This window comes from Lepidochelys kempii, chromosome 2 (assembly GCF_965140285.1).
Source record: "Lepidochelys kempii isolate rLepKem1 chromosome 2, rLepKem1.hap1, whole genome shotgun sequence".
NCBI lineage: Eukaryota > Metazoa > Chordata > Testudines > Cheloniidae > Lepidochelys > Lepidochelys kempii.
The window spans coordinates 262,502,077-262,520,113 of NC_136381.1; the positions used below are offsets into that span (position 1 = coordinate 262,502,077).

The following is an 18,037-nucleotide window of genomic DNA, read 5'->3' on the forward strand; positions in this document are numbered from 1 at the left end:
GGCGCTTAGGCATCAGTAAGCGCCAACCTGCCACCCAGTGACCTATTAATGGTTGCCGGAACTACGAACTCAGCACTGACAGAGGAGTCCAGTGCTGGGATCTGACTGGTGGAACTCTAGGGGTCCCGACTCATTCCCTGCTTCTATTTAAACCAAGCAGAGGAAGAGGAAGTTGTCTGTGCAACTGGGTTTCCCCTACTTAGACTGCTTCAGTTATGCTACCTGCTCCTGCTGCCTAATCCTGATCTCCCAGTATACAACCCAGCCTGCCTCCTGACCCTCAACTCATGCTCCAACCACTAGGTCAGGCCGCCCATGTCCCAGTCATCACACATACACACACAAACGCACACACATACACACAATAATTCGATTCTTCATTCCTTTCAGCTTTTCTCCTTCATTAGGGGTTCCAGGCACCCAAATATGAATTTTAATTTCTCCTTCCGCAAAAGGGCATAATCTCCTCTCAGTGCAAATGTGTTTTGCCTATTAATGTTAAGGGGAGTTCTTTACATGTTTTGAAAAGAAAAGACCTGAATGACCATAAACCAAAATGCCGCTTATTTCTGCAGGATGGTTCCCCAGCATCTATATGTACAAAATAGCTTCTACAAGAGAAACACAGTTGCTAGCTGACTGGGAGAGAGACTGGGTAAAATCCAAACAAACTTACCAAGAACCAGTTGTGTGAGAGACATTCCAAAGCACTAGGCCTGGTTCTGATAATAGAAAAGATACACATTTCAGCTGTGATCATCAGCATGACAAACCCAAAGGGATGTAGCTTCCTTGAAGATCAAGTGCCACCCAGATTGCTCTCTAGCTAGGGCCTTAAGACATCTGAGCCTGGAAGTCACTTTAAACAATACCAGCAAGGTTCTACAGATTGCCCTCTACCAGGCAGGCTCTGTTATGGGGCAGTAAAGCCAACCAGAATGAACCTTTTTAAGCCAATTTTTTCTCCTAAACGGTAAAACACGTTTTCTCTTTTAATCTATAGTATATTTCCCAATGCTCAGACTTCTTGCAGGTCCCTCAAGTCAGGGACGATGGCAGTTACCACAGCATTCTGCAGGGCCTGCAGTGCCTTCCTTCATGATACCACAGGGGAAGACCAAGCTTCATGTCTCTACACTGCACCTGACTCGAGTCTCTGCAGTGCAGTCTTGACCAAAACAGAAATGACTGAAGTGTTTCTAATAAGGAAGGCTGCATTAGAAGTCACAGAAGGCACCTTTAACTGTGGGTTTGGCTTAGCCTTCCACACTGGTAGCTATTTGGGATAAGCCTAAATAGTGGAGGCACCAGCCATTCAGAGCAGAAAAAGAAGCTCCCAGTTTCTGGCCTTCTCCCATGCTTGGAATATTATTATTATTTAGCTGTGTTCTAGAACAACCAAATTAACATGGTATGATATTCTAATTAGGTTCTTATAGTGCCCCATCACCATAGTAACCAACTTCTCTTTCAAATAATTTCTGAACACCCACCTGTCTATGAGTAATAACATCAAGACACTTTGCTCATTCGCTATACACATTCTTATCTTTTGATTATAAACTCTTCAAGGTAGAGTTTTCTGGTGACTATATAAAGATGGATTTGAACTCAGCTGCATTCAGAGGTGAAAGGCTGATACACTAACTGACCATACCAACTTTTCCAAATTTTGTACTTCTCAGAGTGAATGTAGGTCTGATGAGCTGAGAATTGGCAGCTCATCCCACAAACATCTGGTACAATATTTTTGGAAAACAACAGAAATGTACTCACTCAGGAGAGAGCTGTAGGATCTGTCTGATAAAATCCTTCGCTTCTTCACTTAGGTGAACAAAGTCAGGGATAGTCCATGAAACTGTCCCGTTCTGGATATTTAGAAGGGTTGCTCTGTCATTTTCCCCAGCAAATGGAGACTTGCAGGTTAAACTTATTGTATTAACATTATAAAATAAAAGGAGACATGATCTGTTAGTATTTTATTGCTACTCAACCCTCCAAAAACATAAATGCATGACAAAGGTTTTAAAGTGGGAGGCAGATTCAAAATGAGAGATGCACAGCACAAGTAATAATAATATTTGCACTTTTATAACATCTTTCAGCCAAGGTTTGTGAAGCACTTTGCAAAATTATTTATCTCCATTTTACAGCTAAGGCACCTGAAGAACAGAAAAATTAAGGGTTTGATTTTCAAAACCGCCCTTGCAATTTAGCTATGTAGACGTGGACACATGCCTTTACATTAGGGAAGGCCAAAATATGTATCCATAAGATTGTATCGGTCATTGTGAAACACTTAACTCAAAGCTATGAACTGACTGTTACTGACTATAATATTCATAGAAGCTGTCAGCTCTTTGGAACAGGGACATCATCTTTAGAACTGAAAGTGCTTAGAATATTGTTGGTAACACACACATTAAATAAATTATTAAATAACAATCACCACCACCTCACTCTTTACTCACTCAAAGCTCCCACTGAAGTCATTGGAAGTTTTGCCTGAGTTAGGATTAAGGAAAGGGGGGGAGGGATAGCTCAGTGGTTTGAGCACTGGCCTGCTAAACCCAGGGTTGTGAGTTCAATCCTCGAGGGGGCCATTTAGGGATCCGGGCCCAAAATTGGGGATTGGTCCTGCTTTGAGCAGTGGGTTGGACTAGATGACCTCTTGAGGTCCCTTCCAACCCTGATATTCTATGAAAGCTAAATAGGGCCCTTAAAGCAGATTATTTACCTTAAATAGCTGATGACTCCAGCAGCCCTGGGAAGAAAAGAAACATACTTATATCAGACAGATATTCTTGCTTCTCCCCCTACCTCACCGTATAGCTTCCCCAATTTCAGATGACAATAATCCAAATAACTGTACAATAGGATCAGCTTTACCTGCCCTATAAGGATTAGCTTTCTAAAGGTGAATTCTCACTGTTCCTTTGCATTAGTCCTGATTTTATCTTTACAAAACACAGGAAACAGTTTTTGCACAATTTATTTAAAGGTGACTTAGGAAGGATTTAAAACAAAATCAGGTTTGTGTGCATTTTTCTTTTTTATTATGTATAAAGAAGAAATTTTTGTTAGTTTTTATTTATTAATTTAAAAAAAAATTTTTTTACTGTAAACATATCAGGAATGTCAATTCTGGCTGTCCCTGGCTTTGCGGGACTACCCATTGGATGTCTCTCAAACAAAGATTTTGTTTTCTAGTTTGCCATTAGCGTTCAATAAATTATATCAAAAACAGACAAAAATCAGAGTTTTTAACATTGTGGCTCAAGTCCCCTTACCCTCTAAATTGCTCATCTTTCATTTTTAACTCTAAATTGTCCCGATCATTGTACCAGTTCTGCAGTAAATCACTGGTAGAAATTCCCCTACCATCCTTTTTTTAAAAAAAAACCACTTCTTTATACTGCATAAATAGATTACAAGCCCAATTTCTTTAACCCTTCAAGCAATTAGCCAGATGTTGCATTGAAAACATTTTGTATATGATCAACAGTGTGTATTTCTACATATCAGACATTCAGTACTACACCATGACTTCAGCAGAACTGAGGATGCTTAGCAACTCACAAGATAAGGCCCTTCCAGAGCAAAAGTGTACAGCAAAATTAAAATACATAAATATTTGCAATAGACAATGTGTTTATCCCTCTACAGTACATGCTTCCAGTGTATCAATCAATTCATCCTGAAGCCCCAAAGTTATGTTGTTAGGTGTTATAACTTTAAAAAAAAGTGACAATTTACCAAATATCAGATGCTTTTGACACCGGGGACTGAGAGATAATTTCTGGGGATACAAACTCTGGAGATCCGTATTTGCTGTACTGAGGCTCAGATGGATTTATCTTTTGAGCGAACCCAAAGTCACAGATCTTAATGTCTTCTCTTTCTGGATAAATCATCAGGATATTTGGAGGCTAATGAATCAGAATACATGGAGAAGGTTTATTTGCAAAAGGGCATTATTTTTAGATATAAGTAAATCTTTAATATATAGTCTGAATAAAGCACATCAGTCTCCTGACCGACATGCAATAATGGCTAAAATAAGGTAGATTTTCCTTTGCGGGTTACCTTAATATCCAAGTGAAGTACATTATTGTCATGGAGATAGCGGAGTCCTTCCAAAAGTTGCTTGATGTATAATTTAACCTTAAAAATCAAAATCAGTTACAAAATATTTTCATTTGAATTGTACAGTGGGTCTACTTAAAAAGTTAATTCACGGTTCAGAGGGATTACCAATTCCAGAAATATTCCCTATAAGTAATATGGGAAACAAAAGTTTGAACTGATCATTAACGCTAACTGGAAAACAATTTCATTTTGTGACAAGTTTCCAGGTTTCAAAAGGTTTTTTCTTTTCAGTGCAGATTAAAAATGTGACCTTTTGAAGTTTTTCACAAAACACCCCACAACCCATATGAGAAAGCTCCAGCCACCGCAGAATAGCGAATAGCCCAGTGATTAGGGTACTTGGAGGGAGTACGTGAACCTCAGTCTTCCATGTTCCATATCAGTGTCCTAACCTCAGGTCTCCTGGCTATTCTGGAGTGGGACCTGGACATGGGCCTATCCCCACCAGTGAAATTCCATTCTAGATCTCAGAAATGGATATATTTAGTGAAAAAATTTCCAACCAGCTCTAATGGTAACACCTCTACAAAAGAGAATAAACTTTTTAGTGAGACTATTTAATGTGAAACAGATGGGGAACCAAACATTAGAACATAGAATTCAGACACAGCGGCTAAGGGGATGTCTACACAGCCCATGGCAACAAGCCTCCCAGCACAGGTCGACAGACTTGGGCTAGCAAAGCTCATACTAGCTCTCTAAAAACAGCTGCGTAGACAGCGCTTTGTAGTTGCAGCTGATGCTGGATTTTGGGCTCTGAAGCCCATCCCCATTTCCTAGGCTTCCGAGTTTCTTGATCAAGGCTTGGGGGCTTGCTGACATGGGCTGCACAGACATACCTTCCACACCAAAGTTTTCCATATGTTAGGGAGCCTGAACTTGAAAAACAGAGATGCACTTAACAGGGGAAATGAACACCCCGAAACTTTGGGGGAAATTCCAATCCAGATTTCAACAGTATGTCTCAGGGCCTTGTTTAACACAGTTTGTTTGGTCTGTGTAGACCAGGCAAGCACATTTTTAAATAGTGTTAGAAAGCCATTTTTTAGATCAAGGACAGATCCTAATACGAGTAAAATTTCACCATGGGTGGGGGTTTAATATCCAGACCCAGTTAGAAGATAATTTAGCCTTGCCTCCACAGTTTTATCTGATGTTTCCTCCAAGACCTGAGGAAAATAAAAGTAGCCCCTGGAATGTAGGAGACTTGTGTTCCAGAACAAGACAGACTATGGGGCTCTTATATTTTGAGCTAGAATGGACTGAAAAAAACTCAGAGGACACCATCTCAGTTCTTGGCTTGGGGAGCGCAAGGAAGTGAAGAAAAACACAATCCCTAGTGAACATGAAATTATTACACAAGTCAAAACACATGGAAGCTACATGACAGAAGTTCTGGTGGGGGAAAGTGGCAGAGTTATGGAGACAATATGTTCTTGGGTCTAACACGGAAATATAGAATTTGGCTGAGCACGTGTATCATCAAAAACCATCGGCTTCTCGTTTCATTCCCTTGAGAAGCTATCATTGGGAACGAAAGATTCAGGGTGGGCACTTAAACAATTCATTCTGGTTTGACGGACTGAGAAAATCCCCATACTTAAGATGGATAGTATAAATAAAGCTGCCATATTCTGTAGAACCAGAATGAATTTTGGAGTGCACCTACTATACTTTGAAATTTTAAAATGACAAGAAATTGGTACCTCTGCTTCAGTAACAACACTCTTCCTGAATAAACGGTCCAAGAGCTCCTCATTGGAGCACCTAGCAAGGACATTAAGGAAAACTAAGACCATTGGTTTAGTATCATAATTTACTAGCATTCTGCAACAAATACAATCTTTGATAAAAAAAAGAACAGATCAAAGAGGGCAGCATATCCTTGGTGATGTTAAATCCTCTCTCTTTGCCAGGAATTGTCTGAAGGTCTGTTATAAAAAACCTCAAATACAGAAGGAGCTAGGGCAGTCCTCCTATGGGAAATGGTAAACTCAACAGCTGAAAATCTTTGCTCCTTAAAAATTAAATGAAACCCATGGAATTAACAAGCTGCTCTGTGCTAAAATTCTCCCATTAGTCATGTTGGTTGGTTGCTCCTCACCATCTTTCCTCTGTGCTTGCATATTGTCCATCTAGACTATAATCCCATTGGGGCAGGGACCTCAGCTTTCATATATTTCAGTAAAATGCTTTGGCGCTATATAATCAATTGGTGCGAGAGGTATTTTTCTAAAACAGCTTTTTCTATTGTGAATCCACCCATCCTTGGTACTTATATGGCCCCCATTCCGATTGTATCTGAGCACCTTCCAATCTTTAATATGTTTATGTTGTACAAAAGTGTACTTTTATCTCAGGTGAAAAATATAAATGCTTATATTTATATTGACATGGGTTTCCCTTAACTGGCACTTCCCAGCATTATCTGAGAAAAAGAAGGGAAGAAAAGGATACAACTCCAAAATCAAAACCAAGGTTTTCCTTGTTTCAAACTCATCCAGCAGCTGGGTGATTTTATCATGGGAGAGAGTGGCTAGGATGTCCCTCTCTTGATAGGACTGGGTTCTTGTTTTGCTTCGCAGAGGTATGAACTTGGCAGCACAGGATACTCTGTTCCCTTTGTGCACAACCCGTTTCACAAAGCTGAAAGAGCCCCTGTACATAATCAAAAAATATACCACATTGAGGTTTTGCCCTGCATCCCCTTGCATGTCAGATTCACAATGCTTGCGTTCATTTTCTACCCCCATGCAATCCTCTCTCAAAGCCTTCCCTCCACATTCACCTTAAACTCAGTCTAATGTAACGATCTGACTTTATTGTATGTGAGATCATGTCTCCCTCTGTTGACTGGCCCCCCAAAACTGAACAGCCTGCTATTCACTGCCAGTTAACACTTACACCTTTAGCTCCAGTGTTAGGGGCATGTGCTGAAGGCCCGAGGTTCACTCTTGGTGGACAGACAACATGGTGTCTGTATGTACACATTCATGGGTCTGTCACAACAAGATAATGCCAAAATAACGTATCTGGGGCAAAATTCTCCTCTCCATTACACCTGTACAGCCTCACTGAACTCAACAGGGTTGCACAAGCGTCAAAGCAAGTCCATGGAATTGCACGGGGTGTGACCAAAGGCAGAATTTGCTCTATCAATGCTGTTTTCTCTACACGGTAATACTTCACCCAACTTTGGGGTACACCCTGAGATGGTTTTATCGTCCCTTCCATCCTTTATTAAAAATCTCAGGGAACACCCTGCACACATGGAGCAGGGATGACCATCCCATCAACTCCTGTGCTTTAGACATGTCAAAACTTGACAAAACTGGGCACAGTTCTGCCCTCGGTTACTTAGGTATGAATACCATTGACTTCAATGTGTTTAAGTGAAATCCAATCAAGTTGCAGGCATAGAAATGAAGGAAAAATGCAGACCAGTGCAATTATACTGCACTTGCGGAAACCACTGAGATCCCACAATACCAAAGACATGGAGTGAACTCCTGACTCCACTGAAGTCAATGGGAGTTTTGTCATTGACTTCATTGAGACTAGGATGTCAGCCATGGTTTTTACCATACTAACTACTATAGTGCAAAGTGGACAAAAAGAAAAGGTGGATCAGATTAAGTCCTGGGATAAGTGGGCTCAGCAACAAAGAAAGTCAACGAGAGCTCTGCCCACTTGTGCCAAACCTGAATGCAGCCTGGATGCTTAACTAAAAATAGGAATGAATAAAAGAAGATGTGAACAACAACATAGTGATAGCCTAGGGTGATGCGCAGAATGGGTCCGCACGTGTTTGGGAAGGCCTGCACCATTCACTCATGCCTCCTCTCAGAAGTTAGGTGGTCACCCCAGACTCGGGTTTCATAGCTCCTCACACCATTGTGTATTCTGCTTTGTTTCTCCCATTAGCTGCATTATATGAATTTTCCTGTGAGTGGAAGGGAAACACCTTCCCTGTCACAAGACTGGGATTAATACTGCTTCATGAACTGGCTACCACATTGCCCCCTCTTCCCTTGAAGAAAAACTGTCCCTGCTCCCCTTTCCACTTTCCATATGGGGAGTGAGATACCCAGGATGCTCCTAATCTGATACACTTCCACTGCAATGCAATGTGTCCTCCCTTTTTATTGCATATGCCCTCAAATGTCCATGTCTTGGAGACCCTCCTCCTGGTCAAGTGAGGGATACAACTTCTTCAGGAGTGCAGTAGTCCTGGTTCCATGCTCTGGCCAGAGAGCCGGGATAGAAGCTCCCTTCCTTAGAGTTTGTGGAGCATGCCGACTCTCGATCAGTAGTTCTCTTCATATTAAAAGAGATCAGACAGGCACTTATACATTCCCCTGAAAGGACATTTTAAAAGTGAAAAATCACACTTACCTTCCTATCTCCTGCTTCACCTCATAGAAGGAATGGAGTTTCCTTCGGGTGCTCTGTTTCTTTGTCACTTGGTCTTTCTTAGCTTTGGTAACCAAAGAAAAAGTTTGTTATAGTGTTCAGACAACACGGCCATGGCACAACATGCAAAACTATCATGCTGACAATGTTCTGCGGGAAATAATATGATCCATTTTCTAAGCTTCTGTTTAGAATTAGGCACAGAGGGCTATTGAAGGTTTTTGGCACCATACACAGGGGCCCAGATTCTCAGCCGGTGTAGATAGCATATCTAGACAATATACCACCAACCAAGCCCTAGCGTGGCTCCAGCTAGCAAGGTGCTAATAACCCTGGAATATGGCTCCAGAAGCCTAAGCGTTAGACATGAATCAGTGCACCACAATTCTGGATGTGGCTAATGGTCATGGGGAGCCAATATAGCAAACCTAAGAAATGAAGTTACCCTCATGTACAACAAGCTCTGCTTTGCACAAGACCTCCCCTCCTGCATTTTTGGCAATGCAGGTATAGACGCCACCATCTTCTGAGGCAACATCTTCCAGGATCAAAGAGTATGTTGTGCCTTCTTTCACTTGATGGATCCTGTTGCTGTCAGGCAACAAGGAATTATCCTGGAAGAATGAGACACTACTTCAGTATTAAAGTGCCAGGGTGAAATAGGTCCTGGTACACTGCAAGGATTTAGATCAGTGATATTCAGACCTCAGTGGTTCAGGAGCCAAATTAGCGATCAACATTACCCAAAACAGCCATACTAGTGTGAATTCATTGTTTCATTTACACTCTCTCTCTCTCTCTCTCGATATTATTCTCACAGCAAATAAGTTAATAATTTAGTGCAAGTTGATAAATTAATTGGTTAATAACATAGTAAAAGCATCCTTATTGGTCAATAACTTAGACTGGTTATAATTAAATCACACAGCGTTTTAATATCATGTGCTGCAAAGAGCCGCAGGAAACGCATTACAGAGCCATTTGGGACTCGCAAGCCTTAGTCTGAGTATCCCTGATTTAGGTAGAACAACAGTAGCTAAAATGGAGATCTACTGTGCACTTAGAATATAGAAGTTGCTTATATTTCAGAGAAAATTTTCTATGCCCTGGTACTGATGTTCTGTTTTCAATAGCAACTTGGACAGAGTAAACCCAGTGCAGATAAAATAAGAATGAACTCAAACCTTTGCCTAAAAATCTAAATCTGAAGCCTTTTTTTTTAAATTCCCAACTTCTCAGTTTTAGCCAAGACCAAAAGCAGAAATACCACAAAAAAGTGGAGCTCTAGGTATTTTCCATTCATGACCAAGTAGTAATGGAAGTCTCATAATACAAGCTTTTTGTGTGAGATTTCCAACTCAATTTCAAGACCAAAGAAGTCTGAATAAGCAGGGGTTTAGTGGTTAGAGTAGAGGGTTAGGAATCGAGACTCCTAGGTTCTATTTCTTATTCTGACACTAGCTTCCTTTACTCCCTTGGTCTGACCCAGTCTGGCAATTCCTACATTCCTATATTTGCATTATTCTTTAATTGACTTAACAGTCAGAAGTTTTAACCTTGGAAATTCATCACTTCTTTGCCGGCAAATAAGACCAGCCATTCTCGTCCCAACAATAAATACAGGAGGCTATTTGAGCCTATTATGGCTGAGAAAAAAGTCCCCTATGGCCAACTGTTTTCTAATTTCTCCGTTATTTGTTAATTTCGCCACACCCCATTCTTTTCTGTTGCACTCATCCACTATGGGAAACATCTTCTACCTACCTTATACCATGCAATAGTAGGCTGGGGATTTCCTTCAATAACCGCATGAAATTTGGCAAGCTCCCCAGACTGAACCTGCACATCCTCAATGGTCACTTGCATATATGGAGGGCCTGGGGAGACAAAAAGGTTTACATTGCTCAAAAGAGAGTTCAGTTTTGGTAGACTCAAGCTGGGGCTCAACGAATGGGAGTTTTGGTTACATTTTGTGAGATGCTCAAAGATTACCAACCCAAGATGCCCCAAAAGTCATGTGAGTGGCTTAAAAACCATGAGATTTTAAAGATAATACATCTGCACTTCTTTTTGTTGGCTTTTGACCCTTTGGGCTTCACATTTTCAAGCTCACCTGAGCTGGAGCTTTAAGAAAACCACCAAACGTGATAAATTTGCAACCATTGGCAAAATAATGAGACAACCATGGGAACTGAGACAGAAGGGTAAAACGATGCAATTTCTTACTTGCTGCGCTCTTCTCCTCTGTTTTATAAACGCAGGTTCTTTCTGTGGTCTCAATATAAATTTGACTCTGGACATCCCAGACCACGTCTGCCCCTTCTCTTTTACACCAGTCTGCTCCTTCTGTGACTGCTGATGTTCTTTTCACATAAACCAAGAGGCAGAGTCATTACTCAGACATCCTTCACCTCAGACAATAATAAGTACGATCTACAAAGCAACTTAAACAGACCAGGCCACAGCATCCTCAGATGCCTCCCACTCACTAACTCACTGCTCATAATGAAATCTTAAAAGACATCCCCACCAGCTGGAGTATAGAATAATAGTAATTATAGCCAAGTGGTGCTACTATTATTCACTGATCATGGACATTTTAGGATATAAATTATGGCAGAGAAAAACCCTGCTTTGTTGTGTCCTTGGCACAAACAACCAGCTACAACATAAATGTGTTTGGAAACTCTAGCTGCTCTGTACTCCTGCAATGTGCATTCATGTCTCCAAAAACAAGCAATGAATTTCACACACGAAACAGAAGGGATAATACAGCCATCTAGGATTATATCCTGCCATTGTTCTGAGTGTTTAACTACCAGTAAGTTCAATATTTACTTAAAACCGATTACAGGATAGTTTTGATTTGGGGACTTAATTACTCTCCATGTAGTGTACCTCTCAACTGTCCTCTGTCTTGTTGACATATGACAAACATGCACGACACTTTAAAGATAATGCTAAACCCCAGTAACAGTAATGGGGGATTCGATTATTAGAAATTTCTATACTATCTAGTTGGGTTTGTGATGACCAGGAGAACCGCATGGTAAATTGCCTGTTTGGTGTGAAGACTGAGGACCTCTCAAGACATCTGGATGGACTTATGTGCAGTGCTGGGGCAGAGCCAGTGGTCGTGGTACATGTAGGTACCAATGACAAAGGGAAAGATAGGAGGAGAGGACTTGGAGGCCAAATTTAGGCTGTTTCCTGCAGCTCTCATTGGCCAGGAACGGCAAACCACGGCCACTGGGAGCTGCAGGGGGCCGTGCCTGCCCACGGTCAGCAAAAACAAAATGTCTCACAGCCCGCCAGTGGATTACCCTGATGGGCTGCATGCCAAAGTTTGACGACCCCTGCTCTATAGCCTACTAAAAAGGAGAGGATAGATGTTAAGAAAGTACAGGTAGGAACTGAAGAGAAAGTCAAACAAAAAGAGTCCCATTCAATTACATTGCACGAAGGCAGATAACTAAATATTGACAAATTTTATAAGTGCTTGTTTACAAATGCTAGATGTTTAAATACTAAGATGGATGAACTTGAATGCCTCATATTAAATGAAGATATTGGTATAACAGGTATCACATAAGTTTGGTGAAACTAAGATAATCAATGGAACACAATAATACCAGGGTGCAAAATATATAGGAATGGTAGGATTGGTCACACTGGTGGGGAAGTGGCCCTATACATAAAAGAAAACAGAGTCAAATATAGGAAAAATCTTAAATGAATTAAACTGTACCACAGAACCTCTATGGATACAAATTCCATGCTTGAATAATTACAGCATGTCCATATGCATATACTACTGACCACCTGACCAGGATGATGACAGTGATTGTGAAATGCTCAGGAAGATTAAGGAAGCTACAAAAACAGAAAACCCAGTAATAATGGGAGATTTGAGTTACCCCCATATTGTCTATACATGTCACCTCAGGAAGGATGCAGAGATAAAAATTTTAGACACCATTAATGACTGCTTCGTGGAGCAGCTAGACCTGGAACCCACAGGGGAGAGGCAATTCTTGATTCAGTCTTAAGTGGTGCACAGGATCTGATACAAGAGGTGAATATACCTGAATCGCTCAGTAATATCAACCATAATGTAATTAAATTTAACATCCTTGCAGGGAAAAAAATACCAAAGAAACCCAACACAGCCGTATTTAACTTCAAAAAGGGGAACTACACAAAAATGAGGAAGCTAGTAAAATAGAAACTAAAAGGAACAGTCACGAGGGAAATGCCTGAAAGATGCATGTAAACTGTTTTAAAACACTATGATAGAGGCTCAAACTATATGTATACCCAAAATGGAAAAAAAAAAAAAAAGTCAGAGGATCAAAAAAAATGACACTGGGTCTAACCAAGAGAGTAAAAGAGGTGGTTAGAGGCAAAAAGACATCCTTTAATAACTGGAAGTCAAATCCGACTGAGAAAAATAGAAAGGCACATAAACTCTTGCAAGTATAAACACATAATTAGGCAGGCCAAAAAAAGAATTTGAAGAACAACTAGCAAAAGACACACAAACGAACAGCAATTTTTTAAAGTACATCAGAAGCAGGAAGCCTGCCAAACAATCACTGGGGCCACTGGATAACTGAGGTGCTAAAAAAGCACTCGAGGAAGATAAGGCTGTTGCAGAGAAGCTAAATGAATTTTTTGCGTGAGTCTTCACTGCAGAGGATATGAGGAAGATTCCCACATCTGAGCCATTCTTTTTAGGTAATAAAGCTGAGGAACTGTCCCACACGGAGGTATCAATAGAGGAGGTTTTGGAACAAATTGATATATTAAACAGTAATAAATCACAAGGACCAGATGGTATTCGCCCAAGAGTTCTGAAGGAATTCAGATATGAAATTGTAGAGCTACTAACTGTGTTTTGTAACCTATGCTTAAACCAGACTCTGTACCGGAGGACTACATCATAGCTAATGTAATTCTTATTTTAAAAAAAAGACTCCAGAGGTGATCCTAGCATGCCGGTAAACCTAACTTCAGTACTAGGCAAATTGGTTGAAATTATAGTAAAGAACAAAATTATCACACATATATGAATACTGTATGTTGGAGAAGAGTCAACATGGCTTTTGTAAAAGGAAATCATGCCTCACCAATCTATTACAATTCTTTCAGGGAATCAACAAACGTGGACAAGGGTCATCCAGTTGACATCGTGTACATGGACTTTCAGAAACCCTTTGACAAGGTCCCTCACCAAAGGCTCATAAGCAAAGTAAACAGTCATGGTATAAGAGGGAAGGTCCTCTCATGGATCAGTAACTGGTTAGAAGACAGCAAACAAAGGGTAGGAATAGATGGTCAGTTTTCAGAATTGAGAGAGGCAAATAGTGGTGTCCCCCAGGGGTCTGTACTGGGACTCATACTGTTCAACATATTAATAAATGGAAAAGGGGGTGAACAGCGAGGTGGCAAAATTTGCAGATGATACAAAATTACTCAAGATAGTTAAGTCCAAAGCTGATTGTGAAGAGTTACAAAGGGAACTCACTAAACTGGGTCCCTGGGCAACAAAATGGCTGGTGAAATTCAATGTTTGTAAGTGAAAAGTAATGCACATTGGAAAACATCATCCCAACTATACACACAAAATAACGAGTTCTGAATTAGCTGTAACCCCTCAAAAAAGAGGGCATGAAGTCAACAAGCTAACAGAATCTTGGCAACTATTAGAAAAGGGATAGATTATAAAATAGAAAACATTGTAATACGCCTCTGTATAAATCCATAGTACAGCCACACCTTGAATACTGCGTGCAGCTCTGGTCGCCCCATCTTGAAAAAGATCTATTAGAATTGGAGACGGTACAGAGAAGGGCAACAAAAATGATTACAGGTAAGGAACAACTTCCAGGTGAGGAGAGATTAAAAGGACTGGGATTGTTTAGTTTAGAAAAGAGATGGGGGGAGGGGGAGATAGGACAGAGGTCTATAAAATCATGAATGATGTGGAGACAGTGAATGAGGACACGTAATTTACTCCTTCACATAACACATGAACCAGGGTTCACCTGATGAAATCAATAGGCTGCAGTTTTAAAACAAACAAACAACTACTTCACACGATGCACAATCAACCTGTGGAACTTGTTGCCAGGGGATGTTGTGGAGGCCAAAAGTATAACTGGGTTCAAAAAAGAATGAGAGAAGTTCAAGGAGGATAGGTCCATCAATGGCTATTAGCAGAGATGGTCAGGGATGCAACCCCCATGATCTGGGTGTCCCTCCACCTGGGACTGCCAGAAACTGGGACTGAATGACTGGGGGTGGATCACGCAATAATTGCCCTGTTCTGTTCATTGCCTGTGAAGCATCTGACACCGGCCACTGTTGGAAGACAGGATACTGGGCTAGATGGACCATTGATCTGACCCAGTATGGCTGTTCTCATGTTAAATCTACTCAGGTCACTTCAAGCTACCAGCTACAACATTCAAGAGAATGGATTGTAGGGCAGCTTTTTCAAGGACAAAGACACATTCAGAATTCCATTCAACACTTTGAGCGTCATGATGTTTATGCTTACCTGGTAATGGGAATAGTGCGTTCCTGACCTCCTGCAGCTCCAGCAGTCGTCTCTTTTTGGGAAGTGGTTGGGCTTGACTTTGTTTCACTCAGTTTCTCATCCGGAATTTTCCCAGTGCTGTCTCGCACTTCACCTGAGAGTGAAAACAGGACCTGTTAGACTAGTTACATAGGACAACATGGCTGAAAACAAGGGCTGAGATCAATTTCTGCTCTGAGTTCCAGCAGAACATCCCATCAGACTTCAGTGGGGTTCAATCACCGTAACTAAGAGGAGAATTTGGCCCTTTTCAGAGGATTATGTGAAACGAAGTGTTCTCAGTGAAATAAAAATCATCGATGTTAGAATATGGCTGACTGGGCAAAAGCATCAGGATTTTTGTTGTGAGGAAACACCCAGGCATGAATAGGAAAAGTACAAAGAAAATTTAAATAGAAATGAAAAAAACCCCAGCATGTGTGAAGCAAACAAGTTGATCAATTACATACATTCACGGAAAATAGTTGGCTGAGTGTTCTCCAGCTTGCAGATTGAATGAAAATGACAAATTTTGGCTCTGTTGATAAATTTCAGTGCTTCCATTATTAGGGTACACCAACAATTACTGGACTGATTGTCAACTCACACTGGTATAAATCAGAAGTAGCTCCAGTGAAGTCAATAGGGTTATACTAATGTAAAACCAGTGCATGGGAGATAAAAATCAGGCCCTAATACGTGCTACTACTGTCAAGACGGCCTAGTTGTGCCATCACACCTTTTACACTGTTATAACTCCCTTGACTTCAATGGACGTTCTCCTCACTTACACAGCTATGAGTGGGACCAGAATCAGGTCCAGAATCTCTTTTCCAGAAATATTACGAAATGAAAAGATGAGTGGGTTCTTTAACCAAGCTGTTTCCTCCAGAATGGGCTTGATGTTCTATTCCAGCAAGAACTAATCACCTTGTGATACGTACCATCAGGGTTACCTATAAGGGTGAAGAATGCCATTTCCTGTGCAATGTAAGCATGCAAAGTGCAGAGGAAGAGAAGCATTGTCATTCTTTGGTAGGATGGTTGGGAGATCATTAGTGATGGCTTGTATTGGAAAGAGAAGTGACTCTTCCTAGTAAGCTAATTGGGCAGCTTTACTAGAGAGCACTGTTATATAATGGCATCCAACAAAAGACCACAGTTCACCGATGAGTAAGATCTTCATTCAATGATTTCTTACTGACAGTGCTATTGAAATATTTGCCTTCTTGTTCTTATTCAAAAGCAGGTGATCAAAGGGACACATGTCAACATAATAAGCCTCTGTTTTTAAAAAACACATACCCATGTTAATAACGTCTAAGTCATTGAAAATGAAAGAACTTTAAAAATACTTAAATTTACTTTTTCACCTTTGTATGCCGCTGGTTTCCTTTTTTCCACTTCCCTGAGCTACTGTCAAGGAACTAAACTATTCTGTTTCACTTTCTGCTTACAGTCATTTTCTGGTTCTCCTACACTGGCAGAATGCTACTGTTTTGGGTTTCCAACACTGCAGCGGAAAGACTTTGAATAAATAGCACCCAAACTTTTTCATGTAATTTATTTTGTTTGAATCCATGAAATGTTTGCATGCTCATTATGTTGTGTAACAAAATATTTTTTTAACAAAATCTAGATTTGGGGGCCGAAAGGTACTAGACAGTGTCCCTTTAAGACCATACTGGATTAAGAACAATTATTTGACTTGACACAAAATGACAATGGGCTAGACAAAACGGTTCTCTAGTTATTATGGCAGCTAGTAAAGATGAAGAATGAAAGGGCTGTAGTATTTACCAGGCTTTTTACAAGATTTAAGAAGTGAAATGTATTTCCCATTTTTAAAAAATAACATACAGTAACACAAATATGAAAGCTTTTGTTCTCTTTGCAAGACATAAATTGACTCTAGTTACACAGAGCATTATTTTTACTCCTGAAAAAAAATGTCCCAAATTCTATTAAGGCTACAATGTTAATCGAATGCAAATAAATCCTTAATACCCTTATAGCCTAAAAAGTCTGCAGCACTTAGCCAAGGAATGTCAAGTAGAAAGGCCTGAATCACCATGTTGTTTATGACATGCAGTAAACATAAACAAACAACATATTCAGGGTCTAAAATTCAAGATGACCCCACGCTAAAATCCCAGACATGGAACCATCCCCCATCCATGAACTCTGGAGACATTCAAAGTCCAAACTGAGCTTCAGATCCAAATTTGCCAGTGCCCCCCATTTACATCAGGAGCCCTGGTATTATTTACATCATGATACCCCCACAATTTGTGGTGTCTGAATTGTGTGTCTTGGACACATCTCTGTTTAGAACACAAAGAAATATAGAATTGAGAAGAGCTTCATTTTTTGGTCTTGGCAACATTTGTGTCTAACATCCACATGACATTTCCCAAACTCAACCCAAACCTACCATGACCTCCAGCACTTTGGGTTTGCGTGCTGACTTCATGAACTATCACAGGATGTCTATTTTCTGTATCTGAAGCTGTGGACTCAAGAACGCCAAAGCCACCAGCCTTTCCTCTCATACTTGGAGGAAGAGTCACATGCACTGATGTGGAATCCACGAGTTTCTTCAGGGCTATCCTTATCTCCTTGTCTGCACGTTCAAGCGAGGCCCGGACAGAATTCTCCAGCTCTGACTGTGGTGAGACCTCTCCTACAGACAAGAAGAATAGCTTTTCTCTCTTCAGAATAAAACAAAAAAGTTCAGTACTGATCGACCCACAATGTGATTCGGAGCAAACATTTGCATTCAAGTCTCCCCCCCCGCCACCTTCTCCAGTAGAGAATGTGCAAATGTTTATTTCCAGGAAGATGGAGTCTAGCTAGACTTCACAATGAATGTCCAGTAGACTCTGCTCATCGTGC

General features: G+C 40.6%; 1 protein-coding gene across 1 annotated transcript in view; it reads right to left on the reverse strand.

Moving 5' to 3' along the window:
- OBSCN (obscurin, cytoskeletal calmodulin and titin-interacting RhoGEF) overlaps window positions 1-18,037 on the reverse strand; it is a 291,841-nt gene that overhangs the window by 32,967 nt on the left and 240,837 nt on the right. Inside the window, exons 81-91 of the mRNA XM_078851342.1 lie at window positions 10,789-10,925; window positions 10,327-10,439; window positions 9,008-9,176; window positions 8,545-8,626; window positions 6,607-6,807; window positions 5,856-5,916; window positions 4,087-4,164; window positions 3,757-3,929; window positions 2,738-2,764; window positions 1,777-1,929; window positions 677-722 (exon numbers count right to left, since the gene is read on the reverse strand). Of these exons, the coding sequence (XP_078707468.1) occupies window positions 677-722; window positions 1,777-1,929; window positions 2,738-2,764; window positions 3,757-3,929; window positions 4,087-4,164; window positions 5,856-5,916; window positions 6,607-6,807; window positions 8,545-8,626; window positions 9,008-9,176; window positions 10,327-10,439; window positions 10,789-10,925 (1,240 nt within the window). The remainder of the gene's footprint in view (window positions 1-676; window positions 723-1,776; window positions 1,930-2,737; window positions 2,765-3,756; window positions 3,930-4,086; window positions 4,165-5,855; window positions 5,917-6,606; window positions 6,808-8,544; window positions 8,627-9,007; window positions 9,177-10,326; window positions 10,440-10,788; window positions 10,926-18,037) is intronic.